This window comes from Poecilia latipinna, unplaced genomic scaffold, assembly GCF_001443285.1.
Source record: "Poecilia latipinna isolate Pla-1442-1.1 unplaced genomic scaffold, P_latipinna-1.0 Scaffold192, whole genome shotgun sequence".
Taxonomy (NCBI): domain Eukaryota; kingdom Metazoa; phylum Chordata; class Actinopteri; order Cyprinodontiformes; family Poeciliidae; genus Poecilia; species Poecilia latipinna.
This window is the reverse complement of record NW_015112808.1, coordinates 41252-68610: the sequence shown is the minus strand read 5'-3', so window position 1 is coordinate 68610 and position 27359 is coordinate 41252. Positions and strand designations below refer to the sequence as shown.

At 40.0% G+C, this 27359-nt stretch overlaps 1 protein-coding gene and 1 long non-coding RNA gene across 12 annotated transcripts in view; both read right to left on the bottom strand.

The window, feature by feature from the left end:
• auts2a (activator of transcription and developmental regulator AUTS2 a) overlaps positions 1-14103 on the bottom strand; it is a 360916-nt gene extending 346813 nt beyond the window's left edge. For 7 of the 11 annotated variants that reach the window (XM_015030771.1, XM_015030777.1, XM_015030775.1 and 4 more), the window contains exons 1-2: positions 13898-14103; positions 10239-10912 (exon numbers count right to left, since the gene is read on the bottom strand). In XM_015030771.1, the coding sequence (XP_014886257.1) occupies positions 10239-10526 (288 nt within the window). In that variant the 5' untranslated portion in view covers positions 10527-10912; positions 13898-14103. Of the gene's footprint in view, positions 1-10238; positions 10913-13417; positions 13722-13897 lie in introns of those variants that run through there. The other 4 variants (XM_015030778.1, XM_015030774.1, XM_015030773.1 and 1 more) reach the window with 3 other exon arrangements.
• Positions 14104-24370: 10267 nt separating this feature from the next.
• Positions 24371-26523, bottom strand: LOC106946455 (uncharacterized). Its single transcript, XR_001424774.1, has 2 exons — positions 26189-26523; positions 24371-24697 (listed from the first exon to the last, which is right to left on the bottom strand). It is a non-coding gene; the product is annotated as an uncharacterized LOC106946455 (long non-coding RNA).
• Between the last annotated feature and the right edge of the window lie 836 nt (positions 26524-27359).

Here is a 27359-nt window from a genome sequence, read left to right as displayed (position 1 = left end):
GATGACACGTTTTTCATTTTCTCTTGTTGCCAACAATCACCTTGCTGTGTGGATTATCTACACAAGAAGATTCTAGTCTTAACTGTAAAAAAAAAAAAAAAGACAAACCATTTATTTTTTTGTGTGTGTGGGGGGGGGGGAATGCCAGAGAACAGCCATACAGAGAAATACTCCAAATACTCAACGACTAGCGAGCTTCAAAATCCAGTGGATCTACCAGCCAGAGTCTTAAACATCACTAACACAGTCAGTCTATTTAATTGGGAGCCTTGGGTTGTTCAAGCATGTGCTGCGGGGTAACTAGACAAACAGGAGAAAACAGAGCAGACTATTGTGGAAAAACATAATGGCTTATCATTGGGTCTGCTTGCTGAGCGATAAGACCCATATGGATAGCCTGTGGGCTGCTTCCTCTCACTGCCTCTACTCCACGGCCGATACCTTGCTATTAACTGGCAAAACTAAATCCATCGTAAGACCCGGCTTTGCTAGAGAGAGTGTGGTAATTCAAGCAAGGGAAAATGTGTGTGTGTCCTTCACATAACACACACCATGAGAAGTGCTAAATCAACAAAGATCCTGCTGGCATTTACATAAGAGCACCTTTTGATCCGCCGTGCGAACCTCCCATTTACAAAACACACTTAATGAAACACACAACCGACAGACTCGAGTCTCAAAAAAAAAACAAAAAAAAACGGAGCATGCTCAAGCTCCAAAGCAAAGAAAGCCATACCAGATTGTTCATAACAACAAATTCAGCTTAAAATAACTTCTACTAATTGTCCCCTTTGTGGATCCAACACCTCGACCCTAACAGAGGGCTGAGATGCCTTGTAATCCCCGAGGCTTTGTTGATATTGGGGGTATGAAATGTCACCCCAATGGAGAGAGAGGAAGGAGCTCTGGTATATGAAGTACACCAATTAGATAGAATTAGACCCGACTAGTTGCTACATAACCGCTGGAGATAGGCACCAGCACCCGTCGCAACTCCACAGGGAACAAAAGTGTTGGATCATTGATGGGTGGATAGAGGAGGTGTCTTGTGGAAAAGGCGGACCGTCACTTTGACTTGACTGAAGCGACAGCTATACGTTTATTTTCCTCAAGTCTTCACACAAAGCAGCAGCTTCCAAAATGGCAACCCATGCATTACCTCACCATATAAACTTTCACATCTTGCCTTGTCAATTCAAATTGGCCCATCACGTCAAACAAGAATAACTCCCATATAAATGATCACAAAATCCTTCAGCAAACACACACACCAAGTTATTCCACACTTCTATTACTTTGAGGCTTTACACATGCACAAGCAATCAAATCTCTCTCATTCCTACTTCTATGAAAGAGTGCCACTTAAATTAGGCATCCCCTTTATCAGCAACACAAGATGCCGCGCTCAAATGACGATGTACATCCAAACATTCTCTGGTACACTGGTGCACAATGGCGTGTTTAGAACACATTATTTAACTTTCAAGTAGTTAAGGAAGAATTTAGTGCTTCCAAAACACTGAACACAACTTGGACTGCGAGCACATTCCTTCCAACTGTGCGATTGCTCCGAGGGGGGAGAGATGCTGAGCAGGTTTGGGGAAACTGACGAGCTTCCAGCTGAAAAGCCTCGGTGTCGGGAGTTCTCCTCGAGGGCCTGGTGGTTGTCTGTGGTTATGCTATATGGTGATCAGGAACAGACTCCTAATGCTTTACCGGCCCCGATCGGTGACTGGATGGTCGGAAGACGCAAGTCCAACGCATTTCCGATCAGCAGCTGCATCGTGAATTAGAACTGCCAGGTTCTGCTGACAGCAACACTGTCTGAGTTACACAGTGTTGCTGTTTGTCACCAATTCCTCTCTCTCTCTTACTCGCACTATAACCCACACTGTGTGCAATGCTGCCTCTGGTTCTGATATAAATTATTACCATAAAGTTAATGAACCATCACAGAAAGGTTCCTTATGGCTCCTGTATAGTTATAATAAATGAATAAATAGTTTATCAGTCTCACACAAAGCAGCAAATTAAAGCTTTTTTCCCCCCGAAATGTGCCCAATTTTGAAGCTGTTGAAGGAAGTCAAAAGATCTCATCATATGGCACAGATTTTGTTTGCGTCTTGTAAACAGAAAATGGAAAAATATCTTACTTCTTGTCCGTCGGGTTTTATTTCTGGACCCCTTCGCCCAATGACCTGGAGAATTTTATTTTATATAGTTTGTTTTCAGTTCTGTTGTCAGACAGCTCTGTACCCTGGGCTGTTTTTGTTTTTTATTTAAGAAATCACTGTTCTAACATTTTATTGTTGAGACGGTTAAATATTACATTTATCCAGAGGGCAGCAAAGAATAGTTCTGTTGTTGTTTGAGGCTCTTACAGAGAATCCGTTTGTCCGTTGTCTGTAACTGCAGCATCACAGCAGTGGAGGGTGGGATGGTTGCCCATTTCCAACAGTTATTGGATGAAAGGCAGTAAACTCCATGCATAAAGACCCCAAACTGGGATTTGAACCCAGAACCTGAAATGCCTGATCAGTGCATCTCCGTGAAGAACAACACGGGAAAAAAAAGCAGCTTTAGTTTCAATGTTCCTTATGGATGTATATTCAAAGTGAAGCAGTTCTGCAAACCTATGCTACAGCGATTCATGTGTATCACCAACTTTCTAGTTAAATAAAAAAAACATGAAAAAATAAATTTGGACTTCTTTTGGGAAATGGCTTAACCTCTTATCTAAAGTCCAGAAAGCTCACCTGTCACATATTCTAATAAAAAATACCTAAAGAAAATATAAAACATTGACTAGAAGTGACTCAAAGTGTGATGTGTTGCCACAAGTCTACAAGGATCATGGCGGAGAAACTGTATCACTACGGGATGTGCAGTTAAGCAATGAAGTAAAAAAAAAAAAAAGGAGGAAAAATACGTCTCAAAATGTTTAACAATGGGAGAAATTAATCAAGAAAAAGCCGAGTTCGACACCAGGCAAGGCTCTTCAGGGATACCACTTCACATTCAGCCTTGACAAATATTCATCCGTTTGCAAGAACCTGCCAAAAGAAAGTCAGAGATTAAATATGAAATAAAATGCCCTGGACTCGATGACTGCTATTGGCATTCAAACTAGACGAATTAATTTCTTAACTGAGGTTAAAATATCCAAATCTGCACAGACGGGTTGTAATGGTACATGCATTTGTATTGAAAATGTCAATATGTATGGGAACCGAGCGGAAAATGATCCTGTGCAACATTTCTGTACGTAACTGAAGCGCAGAACCAAAAACTTTCAAAGCAGCATCAAAATAAAGTAGAGGATTCGCCCTTTTCATTTTATTCTGCTATTTTAGAACATTACAGTTTTATTCTTCTACAGGGACGGAGAGAGGGAGCTTGACCGAACCAGATCTTTATGTTGGTAAATTTCAATAGCAATAAGGTACAGTAGTATTTGTGGAGGTTAGCATCTGCAGCCATTTATGAATAGTGAACATCCGCAAATTCGTAAGACTCCCTCTAAAAACGATTAAAACTGCCCATTTTGTGCTGTAGTTCATGCTGAAAACCATTTTGATGCTATTGCAGAAGCTAATATTTAGTCTTCTTTGTCTTATTTTTATATTGTTAAACTTCATATTTTGTGGCAAAAAAAAAAGTCTTGTGATTCAATAGAACATTTTGGCACTTGAATAAAGTGTTCTTTTGGTCATTTGACGTCGGTTTATCTCTGAAATGGAAACAATTTTTCACATCACACAAGTCGCATGATCAACAACCAGCTGTTGCCGCTGGCGCAAACCATGAAGAAGAAGGTGACAGGATGATGGCACGCCATGTTTTTTGTAATCGCGTTTCTTATTTAATGAATACAACGCGATTGACAAACTTTTACGCACATTTGCAATGGAGACGCAGCTTGTGACCACACATAACCAGCATATTCAATGTTCTGATTCTGTTTTCTTTTATCTTGTGCAACGCGCGAGTTAAGATCACGTTTTAAAGAGAATCAGGGTTGTTGTTTTTCTAGCAGCAGCTTCATTAACAAGTGTCTCACTTAAATGTAAAGACTACAAATTTTAATGAAGGGCAACATGTAGAGAAAGTTTTTTAGCTACTGTACATTAAAAACTACACAAGGTCACATAAAACGCCTGATGAGCAGGCAGCGCTGAGGAAAATGGGACAACATGTTCACTAATTACAAAACCAGACCGTGCCAATTAGGCAACAAAGTGGCGCTTGAAATAATTTCCCCTTTTAAAACGTAGTGTTTGTTTGTGTCTGTTCTACTTAAAGTCAGTTTATTTTAGCAGAGCCATAAAGCAACAGGACATTTCTTTGTCTTGTGTTTCATCTGCTCATATAGGACAAAGCTCCATCACGTGGAATACATACATCCCCCGCATTTGAGCCAAAAAAGTTCTCCTCAATCAGCTGAGTAACATCGTGGTACACCATCAGCCAAAGAGATCCAATGCACAGACAGAATGCTGAATGTACAGAGTTTATAAAGAACCCCCCCGAGTCAGCTTATTTCCCAATAAAAGACATCCTGAGCCTGTTAAACTGCTGCACACCAAGAGGGAACAGCACCAGAGCACGTCGATCCGCTTCATCGAGGGGTTATGACGTTTTTACGGCCAGGAAGCACAGCGATACGTTTGTTTCTTTGAGGCCGTATAAAAATTTACAGCAAAGCCGTTACTGGAATTAAAAAGGAACACGCACAAACAAATTATCCGTCTTTACTGAACACACAAATCTCTAGAAGGGGGAAAAAATACATAGGCCAAAAGAGTGGATCTATTAAGCGGACACAAATATCTGTCAAGGTAGCATGGTCCAACAGCAACTGTCTTATAAAACCGGCTGCACGAGCAAGTTCTTCTCCAAGCTGCTTTGCTTTGTGAAGCAAAGCTTAAAGTGTCTCTTTCTCTGAATTGGCCAGTGTTCTTGTTTTTTTTGTATTCTGCCGATGCATTTGATTTACCATTAGCTTGTTTCTTGCTATGCATTATTAATCGGTGTGTTTCTCACTGCCTGTCCTTAGAACCTCCACCCAGCAGACTTCTGGGGCTGTGCCAGACAAATCAATTGTTTCAAAAAAGCTGGCATGCTGACAGGATCATCCCATGAACAGCACAGAGCAGAAAATGCCACATTATTAAATGGAAACCAATTGTCCGTACAGAGCTGTGTGAGGGCAATGCTCTTTATTTACCCGACACCGATTTCCGCTCTACTTTCAGGTCTGACATGGGGACTCCGACTTAGATTGATTCCATTTTTTTTTTCTTTTAGGAATGCAGACATAAAAATGTGCCATCTTCTTTGGTCAAGTTCTTAGATTATAATCTAACTGAAAATCCAAGGATAACAGACTTATCTCCATCAATCCATCAAAGCCCTTGTCACTAACCTTTATGGTTTTGCTAAACTCAAAAATGCATTATAGTACATCCACAATGTTGGGACTTCTTCGTTTTGATGTATTTAATGAAAAGCAGAAAAACAAAATCCAGTTTTTCAACATTTAAAGTGCAGATCATGCGGATTGTAGCAAGATCTTGTCACGCAAGAGACAACGCGATATTTCTCATGGAGGCAACCGCTATCTCGCGAGTACTAACTTAGGTTACAATTTTCCTGGTGTAATTGTAAAGAAGCTACCCCAGCTACTCTTGTACATTGAACAGGGTACGTTCAACTACATCACAATCACAGCGTTCGCTTTCAGTTTCAACTGGGGAATGTTGTACGAACCGTCCTGTGGCCTGAAGAGTTTCAAGAAATCAGAAATACAAAGATATCATGTTTGCTTGTGCCAAAATCTATAAAAGATGCGGAATAAAGACTTTTAGCAACATAAATTTGATCTTTTAATTTTCCTCTACAAGAATTATTACAATCTTGTCCCGTCTTGTTTTCGTGAACGCCACATGGCGTTTCGTCTCGTCTTGTAGGTTTCATGTATCGCTACACCCCTAATGATCCCCAGTCACAGGAAATCAACAGAAAATTGATCACTTGGTCTCTCCATAATGGATTGGTGGATCTCTAACTGGTGTGTTGTCCCTTTTAACTCTCAGTGTGAAGAGCCAATCAGGTATAGCAAGTTATCAATTAATTTCATATCTTGAATCATCAAATCCCCCCCCCTCCCACACACACACACACACACACGCTCAACATAACCCCAGTAATTCCCACCTTATTTCAGGTGGAATCCCTCGTAATTCCACCGTCTGTGTGCGTCCGTAAGACAGATTGGTGTGAAACTGGATTTCAGAGCTAATAATTGTTTGGGGCAGCAGACATTAGATCGAAGCTGGAAGGTAAATAGAATACACCAAATCCTGGCAGCGTGTCAGTGGAAGGAAAACAAAAATGTCAAGAACGGAAAAATACAAGCGGAGGATTTTCACATTTCTCTTCCTTCAAACACAATTTTTAATGATCTATTTCATTGATTTTTTTGTCAGCGTAGACAGTATTCAGATATGAAATCTTTATTCCCCCTCAAAAATTTCTCTTTTCTTTTGGTTCAATTTTAATCAGAATTCTTTGTCTTGCGGAGTAAATGCAATTCAAGCAGTTTAGAGTAGCGAGCTAAAATCCAAATATTTGAGCCCGTCTCCAAGAACACTTTGAGCTGCCAATGTTAATAGGCAAATGTACCTCAATATGGATTAATACAGAGGAGTGGAAATCTCTCTCAGCTGATCACACACACCAGGGAGCTACAAATGCTCAAATAAGCTGTTACTAAGGTGTTTTCTTGATGAAAATGTTTCTACAAAAGAATTACAAAAAGACACCCGTCGCTGTGCCCTGTTTTTGATCTCAGTTGAAAGATTAAATTGTCCATTAACCTATAGTCAACATTTTTTCTGTATTTCGTGTATTTCGTGTATGAATACCAGATCTTGACTTTTCTTCAACATTTTAGTTACTTCTACAAAGGTTTTCTTTAAATGGCCTTCATCATTACTTTATGTTGAGCAAAAATAATCTCTTTTTCCACAAATGATGTTCTTGTGCTTTTCAGAAATGCAGCGATTCACTGATCCTTTAGAGTTATGATCAAAAAGCAGGTTGTTTAGATGGTTGTGAAAAAGATTGTTTTCCCCTAGTGTAGGGCTTTTGAAATAATCCATAGCTCATTTATTACTACTCATCTTCAAGTGATGAATGATGTGATAAACTCAGAATAAATGAACACAATGGGAATTAGAAGCTGAAGAAATTTTATCTACAAGAAGTTTTGTTTTCTACTCTCTATACGGCGTGGATGACATGAACGTGAAGTTTTATCCTGTTATTTTACGGTACTATGGTGATAACGATAAAAGTGACAATTAAAAACTATTTGTGATTTTCACATAAGTGTGATTTGTATCACTAAATTGCTCACAGTAACTGCATTTAATCATATTATGGAATTAATTGGAATTTATTGTGACAACAATAAATCAAAGTTCTTGTCATGATAAGAAATGTATCACAATAAATGATAAACGATGCAATAAATGCCCAGACTTACTCTCTATTCAAATTTAAGCATAGTTCTTGGGGGGAAGCGGGGAGTGATTTTTTTTCTCATTTGCAGTCTAATGAGACATTGGGCTAGTCACATCACCTGATGTGATTTCAGTCCAGGATGGGAGCTTCTTTTTTTAGAAGCTGCCAACTCCTAGCAGACCATTCTCAACAATTGTGGCTTTAACCAGTTCTTCCTCAGTCACTCTTGGCCAGATCCATCTCTATTTTGCAGATCCACACTTGCACATCACTCCATTCAAGTACACCACAGAGCACTAATTTTACACTTCATGTTAGAAACTTTCATTTTAACCTTAACTTGATTAAATGGGTCTCTTGTACATGGTTTATCTCCCGGGTTATTATGGACCTCTGAGCCGGGTCGCATTGACACCGTTTGCTGTTTCTCTCGGCTCCCTTTTCTGCAGCAGAGAGAGGTTCAAGCTGAAGTAGGTAGAGAGAATGATGATAACAGACGACCAGGATGACTACCTCACATTGTAGTCACAAGTGCTGATGGTCTGTCTACTTATGTAACAAGAAACAAAAGCTATATAGTCTTTGTGCTAAGTATGTATACAAAAAACATCTGAGGCATAATCATAATATACTGCTTAGAATAGTGAAACTGTAAAAAACTCAGACGGTATCAGTATCTAAAAATAAACTAAAGGAACCTTTTCAACTGAAGAACAAATCAGTAGATGCGGTACGACCACCTGGTGTCCCTTCAAGTATAAGATTAGGGCAAGATGTCAAGGTTTCTGGGACAACATCCAGTTACACATTATGTTACTCTGAATTTAATACAGTCTAACGAGAGCTCTCAGACTTCAGCACATGGTCACAGACACACACCGGTACAGTGCAATTGGCTTCTTTTTGCAACCAAATTTCCCTTTAACAAAACACGGGACATAACCACATGAACAAGTTCGTCAACCATCCCTCCTTTATGTCTGTTTAGTTTCAGTGATCCTGAACATGTTACCAAGTAACCATTGGTTTTGTCTTTTTCTTTCTGTAACAAGTCACTTGCTAAACTAAGGACCTACTTCAAAAACCCATGTGGCTCATGCTAGTCTAACCTGCAGACTGAAGGCGTCTGGTTCAACGTCTGTTCATCTGAATTTTTAAAGAAGTAATTAGGGTCTAACACTACGGAAACAGAAAGAAATCACTTATTGTAAACAATTTAAAGGCTTCCCAGCTTATTTGCTTTCTTTTTGTGCTTATTTTAGTAAAAGAACCAAAGCCTTTGAGCAGCAACCCGTCTGACACCTCGCCTGTGGTGGCGCTGCACTAAGAACCACTGAAGATAACGATAAAAATAAAACCTCTGAACAAGACACTGAGAGCAACTTCCTTCTTCACAAAACCTAAACAAAAATGGAGTGCTGTTAGATTTTACAGTTGTAGGATTGCTCTTTTGCCTTTAGCAAATGTGCTGAGCAAACACTCAATGCTGGGCTAAATTTGAGCGGAGGATAAGTGCTAGCCCAAGAGATGCGCATTTGTTTTAGTTGTATTTACCCAGAATGCCCTGTGCCATGGTCTACTTCCTGCTTTTGAAGTGATCTCCAGTCCCCTTGGTATTGACGTATGCATTCAAACCCCATCAGAGTTCGCCTCAACCGAGTCAAGATCTAGGTTTGTAGGCGGAACTGAGTTAGATGTTTTTGGTCTACATCAGAGTTTGATTACACATTCACAGCTCCACAATCAAACCAGACTTTCTCGTCAAACAAACTAGAGTACGATTAAAGCGGACTAAACAGGGCTGGTGTGAATGCACTCCAAGCGTCTACCAGTAAACACGTCCCCATAAAAATCTGCATAATTAATCTAGAAATAGCTAAATAGCTGCATTAGGCTAATCTTTGATTTTTGTTTTTTTATCAAATAAAATCAGAATCAGTCGTATCATCCAAGAAAATAATTACTGGTACTATCACAACAAAAACTGACACACATAGAGGGTTAAAAATACTATCCCTCCTCTACAGGCCCCAGAGATAATTTACCTGTGCAGTGAGCAGATTAACAAGTCTGACATATGATGGCATCATAGTTTATCACCAGAACAACCGATGAAAATATCTTGTACAATTTTCAGATTCCACATCCAAAGAAACACTCAAGGTGCTCTAGTGGCTTTTGGAGTCCCGGTGTCTTAATAAAACATTGCTGCCTTGGCCATCACATATTTATAATAGAAAAATGTAACAGTCGTGCTTTACAAGTCATAATTCAGACCTCTGGAACACAGCCTTGGCTGCGTTTGGATATCGAGGAAAATGGATAGCCAGCATACAATAAATCACTCCCTCTCAGAATAAATTGTCGTAGTGTGGATCAAATTGCTTTTTCTCTTCGAAGTGCACAAAGACTCACTGCTGCCATAGCTGCACAGCTCCTTATCAGCTGGAGAAGTTGTGAAAGCATACCCAGAGCAGTACATTCAGCAACAATAGCAGCCCCTTTTTTGTGACACAGATAGTAATCTCTGGCTACAGCAGAGCATTTAAAGCAACATCTGCTCAGCACCAGCTCGCAGAGCAGCCAAATATGCAGAGAGAAGCCAACACGCTGGGACTTCCAAGTACGCAGGCAAACCTTATCTTGAAAATTAAAGGGTCTTAGGTTCAATTTAAAGGCAAACATTTTTTTTAAAAAAGTCAGTGACTCACCTCTAGAGCCTCAAGGGTGACAAAGCCTGTGATGGAGAAGCCATCAATGATGTCCTCCTCGGCCGAAGTAGACTCCTTTCGCTTCCTCCGCGGAGGTCGAGGCCGGGACGAGGAGGGCTCCCGTTCCGCCTCCCGCTCGGAGTCGGAGGAGAGACGAAACACCGAGCCTTTGACGTGGTTGCTCCTTATCCTGTTCGGTCTCCTCTCCCGATCCCTCTCCGACCTCGACTTCCTCTTTTTCCGCTGGTTGCTAGATCGAGGTCCGTCCACGTCCTTCATGGCGAACATCCAAGTGAAAACCCACCGCCCCAGAAAGACTCAAATCCTTGAGTGAAAAGCCTCTGGAGGAGAACTTCCACAGTATCCTAGAAGGTGTTGTCAGTCGGTTAGATCCAAGGCAAATGGGTAACATCCAAGAGATAAAGGCTTTTAGAGGAAATTCCAAACTGCATTAAGTCACTCAATCAAGCTGGGTTCCACTTGAAGATTCCCAAAGGCAGTCCATCAAATCCATCATGCCATCACCAAGCTCCCAATTCCACCAGAGGAGGGCCTCTTTAAGTTAAAGCAAATGTCTGTTCAGTGAACTTATCCCTCCAGAGTACGGTGAACAGGTGCTGCCACATTTTTCTTCCCCGACTGACGCCTCTGGCCTAGGGACGGCAACCTCACACCTGCAAAAATCAAGACAGAAAAAAGTGAGAGAGAGAGCATGCATTTGCACATGTTCACTCTGCAAAAGGTCAACAATGCATTTAGTTAACAAGTCACTGTTGTAGAGGGTGCTGCATGCTACTGTGCACAAGTCAGTATGAATGTTTTATGAGGACAGCTAGAATCACATCTGGTGAGTAAACTCTGGGTTCGTACACAACCAGACCTTTTGAGGTCGGAATAGAGATTGTAACTGTCCGCAACCTTCACCAAACTGGATGCTAAACTGTTGCCTCTTTCACGGAACATCCCGCTTTATCTACAAACAAAGATGAGATGGAAGCTGCCTCTGGTCATTCATAAATCACTAATCAGCCCATCGATATCCTGCACACACACACACAAGTTTTCAAAGACCAAGCCGGCAGAACAACAGGAAGCGTGGAGCGGTACTCGGTAGAGTCAGGAGAGTAGCTGTCTGCGAGTCAGAAGGTTGGGGGTTTGATTCTCGCGTTCCCCACCACATGTACATGTCTTCTTGAAAGGGATGGCATTTAAAGGCAACAACTTGGTGTATGAAGGTTTGAAAGATTGGCTTGGTGGATGAGTGTGAGTTACTAGAACCTTTAGTTTCCGTTTGGGATTCACTTTTAAGATTTACTGAATCGACTAAGCTAGCAAAGTTGGATCTTACTTGAAGTCTCAGATGCGCAGCAGCCACGGGTTGACTTTAACCCATCAATGACTTTTTAACTTTTCAAAAAAAAAAAACATACCAAGACTACATCTAGGCTCAAGCATTTTGTGAAAGAGGCTTGTGTTTCTGATGAGGAACATTCTTGAAAAAGAAAAGAGTTTAGATGCTCTTCCACAGGTGTGAAATGCTACGGAGGAGCATTAGTAATTAGTCTTCTTTAGGAAGACTAATGGCTTCAAAACTGCTAAAAATATCCCTACGATTAAAAACCTTTTTAATTAAAACACTAAATAAAGCATTGTGTGACTGTGAGCTCTCTCCTGCTCTGTGGACCACACAAAAACCGAGCACTGCTCCCTCCCCAACCTGTTGCTGCTGAATGCTAGAGAGATGGCCACACGTTTGGTGGCCGAAAGATTAATTTGGTTCTGGAAGATGTGAAAAAAATTAACAAGCAGCACCAGTCACTCTAAGTAAAATAAAGCTGCTAAAAATTGCTATTGGAAAGCTGCAAGCCGCATGTCTGTTAAGAAGCCTGACTGCAGACACATTACCTGATGGGACAGGTTGATTAATTAACCAACATAGCATCCTATACAAGTATACTGGCAGAGGTTCCTAAATTAGATGAAGAACTAGAACACTTGGAGTTACATTTTGTGCGTAATTCATTATTTGGATCAGTGTTGGGTTTCGTGCCATGAAGGCTTTGAAACTTCCAAAGAGATGTAAGCTTTTTAGTATCAAATGCAAACCTCAAGAATCAATAATTAGCCCAAATTGTCTTAATTTTAGGTGATCCGCGATTGGATCGGCTGATATGAGAAACCAATAATATCCACCGATCTCATCTACTTGTGAAACAACAGTCACCCCACTGTTTAGCTATTTTTCAGACGGGAAAATCGGAATCGGCCAAAATCGGAATCAGCCAGTCAGGTATTTTTAAAGATTGGTGATCGGTGCACCTCCATCCCAAACATTAACGTATCAGCAGTTTGAAATCACATCTGCATTGGTGTTGACCAAAAACCATAACAAAATATACATAGCACACACTGAATGAACACTTTTGCTCTATTTCTGTCATCTAGCAAAGAAAAAAGAAAACTATCAAAGAGAAAGGAAATCCAGACAAATGCCATGACTTTTTAGTGATGTCATTCTGCACTGAACCACACCACTCACCAGAGCATACCTCCACTGTCTGACACTGAAGGCATTTGGATGCTTTATGAGATTACTCTGCAACATTCAACAGCTTGCAGGCCTATTTTGCATCCATCTCAAGAATTTAGCCAGCAGGGTAGTAACAAATCCGCAGAAAATCATTCTGACATTGTCCTATAACAAACCACCGGCGACTTAACGCATCCAAAAAAATAACAATTTTGACCCATTACATCACTCAGACATAAAGCAGCATAAGATAAGTTAAACCACAAACTTAAAGCTTTTTCTGAGGAGTCCCTCAAAGCAATAGGTTCGAACAAAGAGGAGACGCGTCTTTCTGCATCACCAGACAAACCAGAACTGATTTGTCTCAGTCAACCATCATTCCCAACTTTACATGACAGCCAGTGTGTCCAAGGAGACAATGCAATGGAGCTCATCTGGAATTCTGCAGCACATGCACACACTCTGCTACACCCTGCAAAGTGGAAAATGTTCAGTTTTAACATTAAAGAAAAACAAAAATCCAAAACAAAGGCACATCCAGTAAGCCACCATGCAAGCGTTTAAAGATGCAGGGATCATTTTAGGACACAGTTCATGCAGTTATGCTAATCCGAAGGAGGGGAAAAAAACAACAGAAAAGACAAAACACCTTCACTGTAACGTCACCGTTTGCTTTTTGTCTTTTTTTTTTTTTAACTCTGCATTTAACCCTGAAGCCTCGTGCCGACACTCATCTGGTGACACGCGCACACTGCACACACAGCTCCCGTGCCATTCCTTATTTGAAACAAACTGTGTTCCAGCACTCTCCCTGGCTTTTCCTCCTCAGTGGAGACTCTTTGCCTCGTCTTCGCTCACAGTCCCTTTTTGTCCGCCTGTGCTGTCAGTACAGATCTCTGGCTCTGGAACACAGTCCAGCCCACAGCAGCGGCAGCAGCAGCGGACTGGCACTGCCTCCTGCTCCGGCTCGCGCTCCCCCCCTCTCTCTCTCTCTCTCTCTCTCTCTCTCTCTTTCCCTCTTCAAGCCTCATTTTCCACTATAAGAACACACAACAAAAGCAAGCCTCCTTTTTTTTTTTTTTTCTTTAAGAGCTCCAAGACACGTCATGCAAAACCAAGAAATGCAAACCCTTGCGAGTGAGGAAGGGACCGTCCGGACAAGTTGAAGGCCTCTTGGTCAGAAGAGGAGGGGGAGGAAAAAAATAGATAACGCACAAGAAGGTTTGGAGCTGGCGAAATAAATCCCCGCAAAGGAAAACCATAGGGCGCCTCCTCCTCCTCCTCCTCTCCCCAGATCCGAGCTTCAGGATCCCGGAGAAGGGAGACCGGGGCGCAGTGATACTGGCGATGCCGCAGTGCCGCTTTACAGGCTGAGCGCTTCCTCCTCGGCGCAAATAGTGCTGCCTCTGGACACACGTCGGGTCATTATTTAGAGGAGAACGCCGACAACACCGTGTACCTGGCGGCACAGTCAGAGCTTCTAATGAGATGTAGTAGATGCGAGGCTGCATAGCGTCGGAGAAATGCGCATTTGCCCGTCTCTATCTGTCAAAAATGAAAAATAAGTACAGAAGTAATTGTGAATAAAACAATAAAGGTTTGTAATGATGTGCATGAAAATAATTAATTTTGCTATTCTAGAATGGTAGTATTTCTTTTACAATTACTTTGTGAACCTCTCTTAGCCTTCTATGTACATAAAGCTGCATTTTATTTTCATCAAAACAACCGAATGGGAGAAAAAAAAGTCTGTGCAACACGTGTAGATCGTCCTACATAATGAACATCTGTCCCGTTCATAGTATCGCTGTGGTATTGAGAAATTCATGTAGCTGCACCAATCCACTGGTGAGAAACCAGACTCAACTTCTTTTCCAGTGATCAGTAATGACTAATGATCAACTGGTTAAATCAAAAAAATAAAAATCTGACATTTTCCCCCTATTTATTAAAGCTGGTAGAACAAAGAACTATATATACATCAAATAACAGCATGTAGGCTCTACAAAGAGTTGGTTTAATGCATAACTTGGCCATGCTTATTTTTCCTGCAAATATGCAATTTCAAAATGTTCAAAGCTCTTTAATGTTATTCATGTTCATAAAAATCCAAAAATAATGCAACTCGCCTGATGTGAATCTGTGAATTTTATATAATTTACAGTGGTTGGAAAGTGGTTACAAAAAAAATAAAATAAAAATCTTTTTTCTTTTTTTTTTTTGGTTTTCCAAAATTTGGGATCTTGGGATACCACCCCTGTAAGCTTTTATAAAGTCTGACCCAGCCAATAAGTGTCAAAAGTATGCAAAAAGCAGAAGGTTAAGCTGTTTCAAATGCAGAACAACCAGATTCCACAACACCTTCATCCCTCAAACCATAAGTGTCATGGTGTGTTGTTTTAAAGTGGACCCAAATGCAGAAAGGCAGCTAGTAGATGAAGGATGTTTATTAAAAATTATGAACAACAACAACAAAAAAAAAAAAAACAAAAAAAAAAACTTGCAAAAATCACAGGGAACACAGGGAGCCAGAGCAGAACAAAAAACAATAATCCAGGAGGAAAAAGCCAGCAGGGACGCCAGTGAAGAAACAGGAAAAATAGCAGAGTGTACTGAGAGTAACTGAGAATGAGTTGCATATATATACTGGGGAACAAGGAGCAGATGGGGTAGGGTTAGAAATGGGGAGGGAGAAAAAGTGGCATGGAGGGCGAGGAAGAGAACACAAGGAAATAAATCTAACCCTCAAGAATAACGAGACCTAAGAAACATGATTAAACTAAAGTAACAAAGAATAACAAGACACAAGAAATAAACATAAACTATATCACAATGGAAGGACTGAGCTAGTAAAGTAAAAACAAGTCTGGTCTAATAAAACAAAAAAAAAGAGACACTAAAGAACACAGAATAAGCAAACCTCATAAAAACTCAGGACCCGAACAATAAGACTACTAAACTCCCATAAAGGTTTTTATTGTGCAAATTTATGTTCAGACTTTTTATTATTGTTTCTTTATTATTATCACTGGACCCTTGCAATGAGATCTTGCTCAATACGTACATTTTAAAGGTACAGTCGAACAACAACAAAGTCTGTCCGTGTCTGTGTTGTAGCTCTCTGACTTGCAGTGGACAGATGCTGCCAGTTTGTAGAAAAGTCAAGAAGAGCTGCGGAAAACCAGCGGGCTCGTTCGATGAACGCCGTCTCTCATAGCTGACTAAAACCACCGAGTGAGCAAACAGGCACCTTGCCGGAGTTGAAGATGACATCATGCTCCTGCTTCAATAAACCCCCTGTCATCTGGACAAAGCAGGCAGCACCGTAGGGAATATGTCTCTTTATTATTATTATTTCTCCAGTGCATTTAACACACTTCAACCTGATTCACTTTGTCAGAAACTCCGTAACACACAGGAGGAGGCCTCAACAATCGCCTGGATCAGTCACTACCAACCAGAACAAATATTTTGGAGAGTGAAGAGTCACGTGTCTAACCAGTTGGAGTACCACAGGGGAGTGTACTCGCCCCATTTCTGGTTTTTTTTTAATACTTTGCACACGTCACACTTCCAGCGCAAAACGACGTGGAAACAATCACATCTTGAATGCGAATGTGCCGCCTGCACAACAGACCAGAATGGAGTTGAAGCAGCTAACTTGACGGGGCAGAGCTGTCATTTATTTCTGTCTCACCTACTTGTGGCAGCGTAGGTCTTTTAGCATTTTCAGCAATGTGTTGCAGACTTTTTTTTTTTCCAGTAGAAGGCTTCAAAACTGAAAGTGCTCGCAATTTCTCTTTAACACAATTTCTTAAGCTCTAGAAATCACATAGAGATTTCTTATAATTCAGATGATCTTGTAATTCAGTTACCTATTTCAAGGTATCCTTAGCCCAGTTTCTCTCCTGTATGCATTCTAGTCCTTAAAATCGGAATCTGTCAAAACTGGAATCGGCACACCGGATTTGAAATTGGCAATACATGCTTGGAAAACGGCTGATGGATGCATCTTTCTGACATTGCCGACACATGGCTGGGGAATTTCTCTGTAGGATTAATACTGCAGTTGAGTTGTCAGCTCATGATTTGTGCGATGAAAGCACCCCTAAGCTTCTTGCTGCAGGGACACCTGGGGCCAGCTAACTTCATCACCTCGTGTAACAAACGCCGACAGAAGTCTGATCTCAGGGAAATGCGGCGGTAAATAATGTATCACAATAGCACAATAAGCACCAAAATTCTTTCAGAGAGGCTCCTTTCAGCATTTAAAGGAAGCGTTTACCTCGGAGGGATGGTTTTCTCTGTTGCATTCTTGCGGGCTGACTGGGAATATTTAACCGATAGGTAACACGGTTGTTGGAAAGTAAAGGGTCTTTGACTGATTTACAGTTTGTGAGTTGTTGTATTGATGTTGCAGTTGATGTTGTATTGATGTTGCCCTTGAGAGAATGAGAGAGACAAACATGATTATGGAAGAGAGCGGTTATTTAAAATCCATAAAATGCATCGTTTGCTCGGAACCAATCCATATTCCCACTTTACCCCGGTTTCTTTAAAGAGGTTACTTTGATTAGGGTTGTTGTTTTTCACTATCAATGATACGGAGTAACTGTTTACTTAATATTATTGGTTTTTCTATATTTGATCTGTAAATAAATAAAGGAAAACTGAGTTAATCAGGTTTTGGACTGTGACAGAATATGGCTAGTGTCTTTTTTCTTCGCAATGTTTTAACACTTTTGTTTGTACAACAACCTTGAATTAAACATAATTACACCAGCAGATTAAAATGATAGAAAAAATTGTAAATCCTAGAATGATGAGTTGCAAAATATTCACTTAAGCTCTGATGACTCTTGAGTCTTGCATGAATCCCTTCACACTCACTAACGTGGGAAGAAAATCCGATAGATTAGACAGATAATCGATTGGCTCTTCACTTGGTACAAAAACAGCATTGCTGTAGCTCTGTTGTATGCGTTTATTAATCAAGTTTAACACAATTTCTCTGCATTATTATTACTTCATTGAACCTTTAATTGTGTTTTAAAGGATCTTGGTTTTGGGTAGAGCAGTCCAGTTGGGTGTCCAAACATTCTAAATGTGTACGGTTTTGAACTAGAGACGACTTTAAAAACACTGAAATATTGTTCATGTGGGGTATTTTGTTGTAGATTATGATTATTTTTGTGTGTGTGTGTGTGTGTGTATGTGTGAGGTGGCACAGATTTCTCTTTTGTTCTTTGTGCTGTAAATAATCTAAAATTAATAAATAATAATAATAATTTTAAAAAAACCCCACCGAAACAGCGCTACGATTTGTCATCAAATTATATGCCTCAATTCTCACACCAACTTCGTTGTCACTTTTGTTGGTGTGCAAAAACATTTCTTGTGTTGTGCTTACACGGTGCAGACCACAAGAGGCGCTCATTCTCACTGACTGGACACAAGAATACGTAGTAATAGTGAACTTATTCAGGGAGGAAATTACAGATTACTTGGTTGTTTGTTCACGTCTTCTGCTAACATTGCCTAACATTGTAAACACATCTCTGAATTTGCTTTGATAATAAAAAAAAAAGGGAAAATCTGTGGACTGTGTAGTGTATTCCGTACTAAATACGAGGTGTTGCATATCTCATGAACAGGTGTTTTATAAAAAAGCTTCAATGTGCACCGAGAATCCAGTGAATTCTCAGCCCAGTTTTTTAAATAGGGGCCAAGTGGTGCAGCTCAGAGCTTTGCTTAAACTGCCTCAGTCTGCTGTGCTTGGTGCAGCGGTGAGTCCGCCCGCCTGCCCATCCGTAAGAATAATGCCAAGTGATACACATGCACTTGACCCTGTCTGATCTTCTGGGAAGAGTGTCCTTGTGACAAAGTGGTGTGGCGGGGACCAGGCGACAGAGAGGCAGCTAATTCTTAGCTCCCCCTAGACTCAGCTCATTTGTGGGGAAGACAAATGTGCTGCTCTCCCCTCCCGTCTGCCTTGCTATAATCAGCTTTAATTACACCTTCGCCTAAACTTCGTCTGCCTCCACAGCTCCTCTAACTGCCACACAACTATCTCCATCCAGGGGATTGAAGTCTGTACGGATGGAAATCAGTGCTGTGAAAAACACGTGAGGCCTTAGCGGATTTGTTTGGTTTTGGCTTCTGCTTTGTCACACCGAAAATGTTTAGCTACCTCCAATATATACGCGATGGCAACGTTAATGGATGAATACACGCGATTAATCTAAGGGGTTATCCGTTTTGACCTGAAAGCCTCTCTCCCGCAGAGGGTTACTTAGTTAACAGCAACTTGTTACGCAGTCTTGTACTGCGGTCAACAACGCAGCGTTTCAAACTTGAGTGAAAGCATGAGGGGAAAAAAAACAACAAAAAACACTACGACAGATGTCTGGATAAGACCGAGGAAGTACGTAGCCTACTTATTACAACGGTAAATTATCGTTCAAATGAAGAACAATCAATTTATAGTTAACATTTGTAAATTAACGTTAAAAAAATTGCTTATTTTAAACCTGAGTATGAAAACTTGGAAAACTAGAGATGTTTGGTTTAAGAGAACAAAACATTCCTTAAACATTTTTTGAAAGAGTGCAATTTTTACAGTTTGAACTTGCGAAGCCAAGCATAGTGATTAACAGTGATTAATCACAGTGCTAGAGTGTGACTAATCAGACTAAGTCTTTTAATCAAATGACAGCACCGCTAACATATATTTTAATGTTATTTTATTTTTAATTAATTATTTTACACATTTGTAAACTTTTTGGGAAAACAATCACATGTTTTTACATCCAAATCTTCCAGCCAGAACCTTTGTAGTCGCATGTTTATGGTACACCAGTGAACCTGACGCACAAGCGACATTCGTAAACAACAACATTGAACCAGTTTCTCTTTGCCCACTGAGGGTTAATTTTTGCTTTAAAAAGCGATTTAACTCTGGAAAAGACTATTGTTGTGTGCAAGCTGTGCTGAAATTAGTTAGCCAGTCAGTGAAGCTCTTCAAGCCTCAAATAGCATCTCGATGCTAAACATGTTGCTACAGCACAGACGTCCTCAATGACAATGTCAGCGTCCACATTTTTAAAGAAGCATTTTTTTTTTTACATTATTTGAACTATTATCGTTAAATCAGAAGTTATGTATAAATTAAAAGCTTTAATTACCATCCATTCAACAGAGACCATACGAGTGAAAAAAGAACAAAAGTACAAGAGAGAATGTTGCTCAAATAAACCAAAACGTGTCAAACACACCTAATCTGCATGTGTTACCCTCATAGGAAAAATAATAGATTCCTTCTGTTGCACTGCTTATTTATCTTTAATTGCCAATTCAGAACGCAACACTTCATCCACTCCTCCCCACCACCACCATCACCCTTCAGACAACAGATGGTGGTAATTAGAGGATCTGATTTGCAAAATAAAAACATTCTCACCTGCTTGTTTGTAGCTTTTACCTTTATCTTGTTTGGGTCTCTTCATCCTTATTATCTCTGCTTGTCAGGAGGGAGACTCAAGTGGCATGTAATGGCACTATGGGCATAATGCATGTTGAATTGCTGGGTGCTTGTAGAAACAAAGGTTTTCTAAGTAATCTCGAATTCTAATATCCTCCTCCTACAGGCCTGTCTATGAGCCCCGTAATAGCTCCTATTACTTACACTTTGAGTGCAGAACAATAATGCTTGAATGTCCCCCTCTGTAGCCGTGCAGAGTTACTGGAGATGAAGCTTTGTTCTTCCCCTGTTATGTTCCAGTGGCAAAGATGATTAGATGACGCTATTCATCAAAGGTATAGTGGGGACGTAAGTGTCTCTAACGCGCCACATGTGGGAGGTTTAATATTCATCACTAATGACTTGTCCCTGAAGGCCCTACAAGTGTTTAATGCCCTTAACGTGCCCGTAATACATGACAAGTGTGTGACATATTCACCATTAAATTGCGACACATGAACTGCTGTTCAAAAGCTGACCTGAATTATGAATAATGTCAGTGCGTCTCCACCGTCAGATAGGAAGAAAAAAACTGGAAAAAAAAAAAAGACAGCAGCACAGAGACCGAATTGTCCTCACAACAAAAAGTTAAATTAGAGTGATTTATTATAGGCTGGAAGATCAGTTTGAGTGAGGCTTGTTCTTGTAATGATGACAGCAGGGACTGAAAAAGCTCTCTGGTCTTAATATATGGGGACTGTCAAAATCCTCTTAGCTCGTGGTTCCTCTGCTGGCTTACACAATCAATCACTGTTGACTGTTTAGGATTTGGATAGAGTGAGACCTACATTTACCACTGCAGGAAGGAGGGGAAAGAGATTTACTTCACAAGATTTCTTTTTTTTTTTTTTGGCACTCCTTAAAGCTGCAGTATGTAACTTTTATAAAAACATTTTTTTTGACATTTGTTGAAACTGTCACTATGTCGTGACAGGATACAGCTAATCTGCGAATCTGCCTTTTCCCAGTGCGTCTAATACTAACTAGAAACAACCAATCAGAGCCAGGAGGAGGGTCTTAACGCTGCCACTCATGCCCATGTACGTGCCTCTCTGCTACAGTGCAGCTTCTCCTCATCGGCAGAGTCTGTTGTTGTGAATGCTAAGGATAGTTAGCATGGCCTCAGATGATGGTGGATAACGATGAGTTGTTTCTCCGCCATTAGCACATTTAGCAGAGTATTCATGAGAATGATTGACAGCGCTGAAACCCCCTCCTGGCTCTGATTGGTTGTTTATGGTCGGGTGTGGTGCATTTCCTCACATGACAATAGTAGCTCAGGAAGGAGGTGGAGGAGACCAACCTTTTCACAGAATATCTGTCTCATATAAAAACCGTCATAATATGCTAACAGCTTTAACAAATATGTACGAAAATACCTTTTATAATTGTTAACATACTGCAGCTTTAAGCTAACGTTTGATTGTAGAAACACTATATTTATATATTGCTATAATAAAGTATGTATGAAATAAGCTGAAATTAAAGTGTAACGGCTTAGTGCCAATTTAGGAGCTAAGGCAAAAAGTCTGTATTCATAAAAAAAAATGTAATCCCTTGTTAAGCATTAATATAAATGTAGTACTTAAAAAAAAAATAAAATAAATTTAAATATATGTGATGTTTTAGACGCTAAGTCCATGGTTTCCAAAAGCCACATGGCTATGTGTGTTTTTAATTCCTGGCACAAAATGATAGTTCAATAATCTAAATTCCTTTATGAGGAGATTATTGTAATTCATATTTCTGATTCTTTATTCCTGAGTTCTTATATATATCTTTAGGATATTCTGAGTTAATACATATACTTAGAATAGTTAGCCACGCTGATGATGCTTTGCTAACTTCCAACAAATTTTTAAAAGTGTAACATTTAATGTGTCCTGAAAGGCATGTGCCAAACAACTGCTTGATGCTTATAAAGGTGAAAAACAGAGGAAACTTTGATTCATTCCGGATGAATCAAAGTTTTTTTTTTTGTTTTTTTTAAACAACAGCTTCTGATATGTGTTGTCCTTAAGGCCATTTTGTGCAAGTCCACCCATTTGAAATAGCACGCATGACCTTTCAGTGCACATTTCAACTCCAAAATGTAATCATAGACCTTTATTGCCATCGTTTCAGAAGATGACTATATGCATTTTTTTCCCCTCTCCCCCTGAATATCAGTGGTATTCTTTTATCCTTGTACTCCTGCACAGCAATTTTCTATTTGACATCTGTGCCGATAAAAGAGTTTCCAAATATAGCCTCATGGAGAGACAGAGAAAGAGGATGGAAACAGAAAATAACAAACCTTACATGGTTCCTTGATCAACGTGAAACCAAAGGAAAATCTGCAAATTCCTTCCTGCAATAACAGTGCGAGTATTAAACCAAGACTGTTCCTCAAACACAAAGCTTTGACCGCTTCAAGCAAGCAGCACAGCCCAAGCGCAGAAACATTCGACATTTACTAATTCATGAGCGATCCAACGTCTAGTTCAGCCCCCATGAAGCGAAAGAGGAAGAATCAGGTCTGTGTTGCTCATGTTAAAATAACTGAGGCCAGTTAGGAACATGTGTTCTCAATTCCAATATAATGAAGTCATGGGGAGCCTTCGGAGGGACCGCGAGGTCGGGAATTCGGTATTTCGGCTCCGTCGAATTCATAAATAATGACGGCTTGAAATTAAAGCTGGATTTTCACTCAGCTACAACAGATGTGTGTCAAATACTCTTTGGATCTGGTTCATGTTTTTTTTTTTCTTCTTCTCCAGTCTAATTTCATTTTGGCTTAAATGTGACTGTAAATAATCCTTATGTATTTTTTTTTTCTCCATCACCACCGGCAACAAGATCTCTACTCAGGCTGGGTGTAGATTTTCCTGGATGACTGACATTAGCAGAATTAGTCACGTTCAATAAATAAGACTTAAATACCTCCCAATGAGTCTCTTATTACATCTCATAATAAAATGAGTTCATATAAAAGTAACTTTTGAAATAACAGCCTTTGAGCAACCTTGAGTGGAGAGTCTAACCTCAACTCTCTGGTCCATTAGTTAACTGGTTTAAATCTTACCTAAAGAACAGGGACTTCTTTGTGTCACCAGATAACCTCATCAGAGCAGACAGAAGTCAAATATGGAGTACCTCAAGGTTTAATCCTGGGACTCCTCCTGTTTAATATCACAGAAATAAGTTAGAAAGTTTGAAATTCAAAGTGGGAAGAAAAAAACATGTCACTGACTCATCCAGCAGGTTAAATAAAATCCTGGAGTCCTACAAACCTCAGTTAAGGTCGGTGCTGACGATATAACAACAAGAAAGAAAGTGGGAAGAAAACGGCGTCCATTTTTGGGAAATTCAGCAATCAATTTGTGACCTTAACAGTTGAGGGTTACGCAGCGGGACAAAGATCCAAACAATGGAAAAAACATAAACATCAACATTTCTGAAAAGCCTATTGAAGACTCACACTTGAACTTGACCTTTAGCAGACTGTTTGCTCTCAAAAACCCAGAACTACAGCAAAAGTATTTGTAAAGGAAAAGTATTTGATGTGAGTCGTCGTCACGGTTGCCACAACCAGGTTTGTAGGTTTAGTGAAGAATTACTTTGTCACATAGAGTCGGGTTGATTTGGACGGCTTTGTTCTTCAACAAATAAAACTGTTTTTATATTTGTTCCTGACACATTTAACCACAAAATGTATAAAGGGGCGAACACAGCTTCATGACAACGTTGCTAACCACTGGCAGTCAATCCTGGTTCTGATCCAGTTGATAGCCTACATTTGTATTTACCTTCCACAGAGGAGAAATGGTGCTTCGCTGAGCAACAGAGAGAGAGAGAGAGAGAGAGGAAGGGGGCTTGTGTATAAAAGTATAGGTGGGGGGTCTTTCTGCTGCGATGTTTTCCACTTACTCTCCCCATCGCCCAGCCTCTGAAGAGGAGGCAAGTGGAGTTCACTTATCCCCCCCCCCCAACAGGCAGCCCTCCCCTTTAATCCCGCTGCAGCATTTTCAAGCAATGCAGAAGATCATCCTAATAGAATTTGTAAACCTGCAAGTGAAGTGGATTGTAAGTGACACGAGAAGGTTTGTTTTTCTTCCCCCTTTTATTTTTTTCTTCTTCTTTTTTTTCTCCCACTCCAGGAGAGGAAAAATGTCCTGCAGGGAGCAGAAGAAGAGCAAAATGGCGAAATGACTGTGGTGAATGCACTGCCGCCCCATTTCATCCCCGTTTCCCTCCTCGCTGTAATAAGTTGCCGGCTTGCATTACTGGAGATGAGTCGTTTTACAGCCATTAATTTAGTGGCCCACCTTGCGAAGCAGCCCATTATGGAGGGAGCTGCCGTCATCAGAACAGAACCACGGGGGTGACTGGTGGTTTTACTGCGCGTTTCACTACGTGCACATAAACAACCTGTAATAGAAATAAGGAAACAGTTTATAGAGATTAAAAAAAAAAAAAATGCAACAAAAAAAAAAAACACTGGACTGTGCAATAATTGTGGATCAGGGTATATCGCACAGTTGCAAGAAAGCCTGGGGGGTCGGAGGGGGGAGGTAAGTGGTGGTGTTTATGGTTTCTATTTTTCATAACGGAGAGGAATTACTCCCAGAGATCTGGAAAGATTAAAAGGATCAGAAGGATTATCTGTTTCTGGAGTGCTCGTTCTGCAAATAGAGAAGAGGATTTTACTTGGCCTCCACATGATGCAGTCTGCAATTAAGAAACATCGGGTGTAAAAAGATTTAAATTAAATCAAGTGTATTAATGTGCGACAGTTGATAAGTGTGATGGAGTGCAGCGTTGGCTTGTAATTACTCTAATTCGATTTGAATTGAATTATTATTTCTGTTTCAGCAAGTTTCTGGAGGAGGAGCGGCTTCAAAGCATGCAAGTAAACATCAGAAACAGCAACTGAATTCACTGAAACATACAGTGATATTTAATAAATGAGAATGTTATTGAAAACTCCATTTATTCCAGTAAGTCAGTTCACATTATGTGGATTAATTACACTCAGATTGATGACTTCACTCCTTTATTTCTGCTAATTATGACAATTTTACCACTTAACAGCAACTACAACTACAGTTAAAATTATAATTAGAATGTGAAAGTGTTTAATACCTGCTTAAAGGTTCTTATTTTCAAAATGTACATTTAATCTGACAAGCAAACCTAATCAGAATGCATAATTTGCATTACTGGATGTGACTGTACCTCATTTGAAATGTGTTTGTCCTGAACTACTTAGTCGTAAACCCTGACGCGGAACAAGAATGTGGCCAATTTGAAAGTTTGTTTTACCAAATTTGAAGTTCCCAAAAATGTGAAAGCTTAAGTGGGAAAAACATTACTACTGTAATGTACTGGCAAATTTACATTGTACAGTTTTATAGTTGTTGTTTTTTTTTTTTTTTTTAAATATTACACTGTTATACAGTTACTAACATACTCAGTTTTAAAAAAGTGTGCAATTGGAGTTATCCCCCTCCCCAACCTATTGCCACACATCGCTGTGTTAAACAAGTGTATTCATCTAATTTTTTGCTTGCTTACAAAAGAGAAAAATCCTCAATGTCTCCAAAGATTTCTGGGCAAGAAAGACACAAACGGTGATTGAACAGAAACTACAGGTGGGCACAATAAAAAAAAGTGTGAAAAATATGGTCAAAATTTTAGTTTTGGGGGGGGGGGAGGGGGGTGGGAAGGAAGTACTCAATAACATTCCAAATTTGTACATTTGTTAAATTCACAGACTGCAATGAGGCACTGGCACTGGCGTCACCACTGTTATTGAGCAGAAAACAAAAACTTCTGTGTTCGAATCCTGGCTCTCACAACTCCACAAGAATTAGCTACAGTTGATTTAAAAAGTTGTGATTTCAGTGGTTTTCCACTCACCTGGATCACACTAGGAAGAAACTGGCTGGAAAACCTGTCCAGCCTGCGCATGGCGCCCCAGCTGTTTACTCCGAGGGTTGGGGAGCCTTCGTGTCGCCGCTGTAAGGGAGCCGGGCTTCCTTTGACCTCGCTGTCCGTCTGAGTAAACCGGTACACGCTTCACAGGTTCTGTGTCCGCTGGCTTGGTAGTCAATATAACGGTTCAAAAACCGACCCGGCCTCGCCGCGCACTGAACCGTACGCAGAATTCTCAAATCAGATGAAAAAAAAAGAAGAAGAAGAAGAAGAAATTCCCCTGTAGCCTCACAGCATCTGCACCAAGATGCACCACATGAGGCAAAATGGCTGATGATGCAGGTGCACACTCTCGCTCGGCTCCTTTTTTTTTTTTTTTTTTTTCCCTGGGAGAGGTTGTTTCAGGAAATTTGTATGAACCCAAGAAAAAAAAATATGCTGCTGAAGACTACTGAAGTCATACGAGAATGTTTGTTTTGATATTTAGTTTTCCGTTTTTTATCAATATTTCTCTTGGCAGCATATTGCTACCAATTAAGAATGCAAACGAACCGTCTTAACAGCAGGAGCCTTAAAAAGGATCATTTAATGTATTTACATATGGCAGTTAGTGGAAAATCCTCCATTTGATGGATTCTTTCAACATATTCAGCAGACTGATTCCATTTGGTTATTATTCATGAGACATCAGAGACATAAAACACTTACAGTACCAGTCAAAAGTTTACATGAATGTATCATTAGAATGAATGCTATATGCATGTTGAGCATTAAATTATACATTTCAACAGTTTGGGTTTTTCTTTAGCATAGAATCATCATTCTGCATGGAGCTTCAATTGGTTTTAAACCCTTCATGTTGATTGTTTGTATCGTATGACGCCAAATATATGCATACCCTCTGCTAATATTAGGCTAAACTCACTTTAACCTAATATTAGTAGTTTCTCTCTTCTTACCAGATTTGGTAGAGCTGTTTGAAATTGGTTGGGTTCATGGCACTGACCAGACTTTTTAAGATTAATCCACATATTCTCAATAGAGATGTGGTTGGGAATTTTTCAAAAGCTAAATGTTAGCTTGTATTTTGTTTTTTCATTGCCATTTTTTTTTTTTTTTTTTTTTTTTCTTGTTGTTTGGGGGGTTTTTCTTTATT